At 31.4% G+C, this 3,297-nt stretch overlaps 1 protein-coding gene across 1 annotated transcript in view; it reads right to left on the bottom strand.

Moving 5' to 3' along the window:
- Nucleotides 1–3,297, bottom strand: part of LOC111088955 (RCC1 domain-containing protein 1-like) — a 27,693-nt gene that overhangs the window by 14,197 nt on the left and 10,199 nt on the right. Inside the window, exon 2 of the mRNA XM_022400389.1 lies at nt 2,355–2,476. Coding sequence (XP_022256097.1) covers nt 2,355–2,476 — 122 coding nt within the window. The remainder of the gene's footprint in view (nt 1–2,354; nt 2,477–3,297) is intronic.

Genomic DNA, 3,297 nt, shown 5'->3' with positions numbered 1-3,297 from the left:
ATTCCAGTTGCTGACTATAGATCTCTGCGTTGACAGTTCGCTGTGGATTGAGGAGTTTGAAATGGATTACTCCTTTGATGTGCTACCAAATGCAAAGCATCACTTTCTGCAGATGGAGTCCAGGTATTGGGGTCGTAAATGGTTTTTGTCTAGCACTGAGCCATTGTTTTTGTCATTTAATATTTGCATAGAGAATCCATTTTTCATCAACGATGACAATTCTGTCCAAAAATGGTTCACAAGCATTACGAGCCAGAAGAGACAAGCAACGTTCACACATTGGAAATGATGATCATTGGAAAGTTCATGAGGCACCCAACCACCTTCTTTATGAAGTTTTCCCATATTCCTTAGATGTTTACATATTGTTTCATGAGTGTGTTGCCTTGGTCTAGACTAAACAAGCATCTTCAGAGCGTCAATATCAATTCCAACATGTTGGCCCCTGCCATCACAGTTTTTAAGGCTAAAGTCACCTGAATGAAATTTGCTGAACCATCGTTGACACTTACGAATGTTCAAAACATTTCCATAAACTTCTTTGATATTCTTTGTGGCTACAGAGGCATGGTTTCCCTTCTTGTATTCAAACAGCATTACATGCCGAATGTGTCTCGTTGTGTGGCATCACTGCAAGGGATTAGAGTATACTAAACTTTACATATTATATAGGCTACACTAACGTGACGTTTAGACAGTTCATTAAACTATTATACGTGATGTACAGCAAATAAAAAGAAGGCCCAGATAAGCACTTTATTTCTTGTTTATGTGTATTCTTTATTTATTATTATATAAGTGACTAAAATGTAAAAATAAGAAACTCTACATTTGTTAAGGTTAGATTAGGTAAAATAAATAATATTAATAATATAATAAAAAATTTTGTATGAGGCATTCACGCAAGCAGCTTGGAGGTTATGTAGTTCAACAGCATAACATGAGCTGCATGTTCCCCAAGTGATTTACAACTTATAATATAATGGTACGAATAATACTAGTAGTTAAACCCTGTTCAAAGGGCAATAAAATAATAAAATATAAGTATATATAGATGTATACTGTTACGAGTTTAAAGCTACTTAGGATAAACAATCGTAGTTTCATGTTACAATTTGAAGTCATTTCTAGAAAGAAAAAATGGATAATTTAGATTTATTTTAATTTTTTTTTGGTTGTTACGAGTTCAGTCAAATTCACCAACCTTGTATAGAGTTAGCGTAGAGAAAATAATCACAATAAAATATAAAGTTTTATTGAAAAAAAAACGTTTGAAGTGTATTTAGAAGGTTTTATAGATTATGCAAATAACGTGAGATATTTGAAAATGAAGAAAAGTATTCTTAATCTTAACATGAAAAACATTTTGCACTCGGATTGGTAAAGAAAAGACTCAAAATTCTCAGACAAATCTTTAGTAAAAATACTTCATTAAAAAACTGATTTGTGTACAAACAACTTGTAACGTTTACAAAAAAAACCTGCCAAATTTTGTGAAGATACACATATTGTAATAAAAATTATAGTATTAAAACTATGTACAAGTGAAAATTATCACATGGTCTGTTCTTGGGACCTTGTCCGTATTGAGAGTTCGTAACCAGCCCAATGCTAAATGTGCAGTGCATGTACTGTATGTACGTACTCTAGTTGGTTTGGTTGTGGGCACTGACCAGGTGCACTCCAAACATCATGAACAGACTATTACAAAGTGTATGTGTAATGCACATGAAAAAGTGTGAAAATACTGTATCATTTGGGACATTCTGAGAAATGAACTTTAGCTTTGGTATGTCAAACCGAAATGTTTTGGCACTTTCACTGTGTTGTTGGAGGTTTCAAAGACAACATACAAGAGAAACGAATGATTCGCACATTATGCTAAGCAAAGAGGAAAGCAATTTGCAACTGGGGTTGGTTTGATTTGCAAATTGTGATACAAACATGGACATTTTGTTCCCTGACATATGAAAGCACAATGCAGTTTAATGCTGAACTAACTAAATAATTTTTTTGGGAACAATTAGTGGAAGATAATAATTCTCATTAAAACTTTCCAAAATTAAAAAAAAAAATTCTTCAGTAGCTAAAAGCAAACATGATAAAAAAAATACTAATATTGGAAGAAACTATAAATTAGTCTAACTTTATTTTCAATTTGCATAAAACACTCGTAAGTTTATGTGATCTGATGTGATTGTGTTAACAAAATAAAAACACTACAAGAACAACAAAATTATTTCTTATATGGTTTTACAATAACTTTGATTTTCATATATAAAAACATTTTACATTTCCAAACTAACTATAAGCTATTCCATCAGATTAAAAAATGGAAAAAAGTTTCAAGAAACCTGTTAAAGCAGCAGAGTGCCAGCCTCCAGCAGCAACAGATGTGACTACTAGTCCCTCTAAAGCTTCCACAACTCGAGGTTCAGCTACTTCATCTAGTGTACCATGCCCTAGCTGTCCACGGCTACAAATTGAGAAAGATATACAAATGAGGAAACTGTACATATACTTATAGTATTTTGGCACTTGTGTATACAGTTAAAATCATAAATAATATTCAATGGTAAACTGGTACACAATTAAAAACATTTTATTTTGGCCTATCTATGGCCTTCAAAAAGTTGACAAGTCTACATGTTTCGACATTACATCATCATCCTCAGTACCAGTTTAACGTTGAATATTATTTATGATTTTGTACATATACTGTAATAAACCCAATTCATTTCCACAAAATACATAACATAAATCAAGAATATTCATTGTTTTAAAAAACATGTATAATTCTGCAGTTTTGTCACAGTCTATACAAATCATGGTCACAACAACCAAGAAGCAACCAAAGTAACACTCAATAATAACTACTGTCACAACAGACAAAAAGTAACAAACACCACAGTCAATAATAAATATGGTCACAAAAGATAAGTAACTATCTCCAAAAATCTTTTCTCTCTCTTTTTTTTTTCTTTCGAAAATTATTATAATCTCCAAAATTAATATTTTACAGCATTTCACTTAAGCAATCATAAAATAATATACATTTTCCTTTGCTAATGAAATCATAAGTTTTACAGGTGACAAACAAATATGTACATCTAAGTTCAATAAGGATCATCTAATCATCTTGCTACTATGTCATTTCCACTCAATTCTTAATGTGAAACTAAAGTTAAGCATCACCCATCTCTAATACATTTGCTAGAACCAATTTAATTTATATTGTCCGAATCAGCTTGAATTCTTTGCACTTATTAAAATATATATATATATATATATATATAT

The sequence above is a fragment of the Limulus polyphemus genome, unplaced genomic scaffold (assembly GCF_000517525.1).
Source record: "Limulus polyphemus unplaced genomic scaffold, Limulus_polyphemus-2.1.2 Scaffold4848, whole genome shotgun sequence".
NCBI classification, from domain to species: domain Eukaryota; kingdom Metazoa; phylum Arthropoda; class Merostomata; order Xiphosura; family Limulidae; genus Limulus; species Limulus polyphemus.
This window is presented reverse-complemented; position numbering and strand designations above follow the sequence as displayed.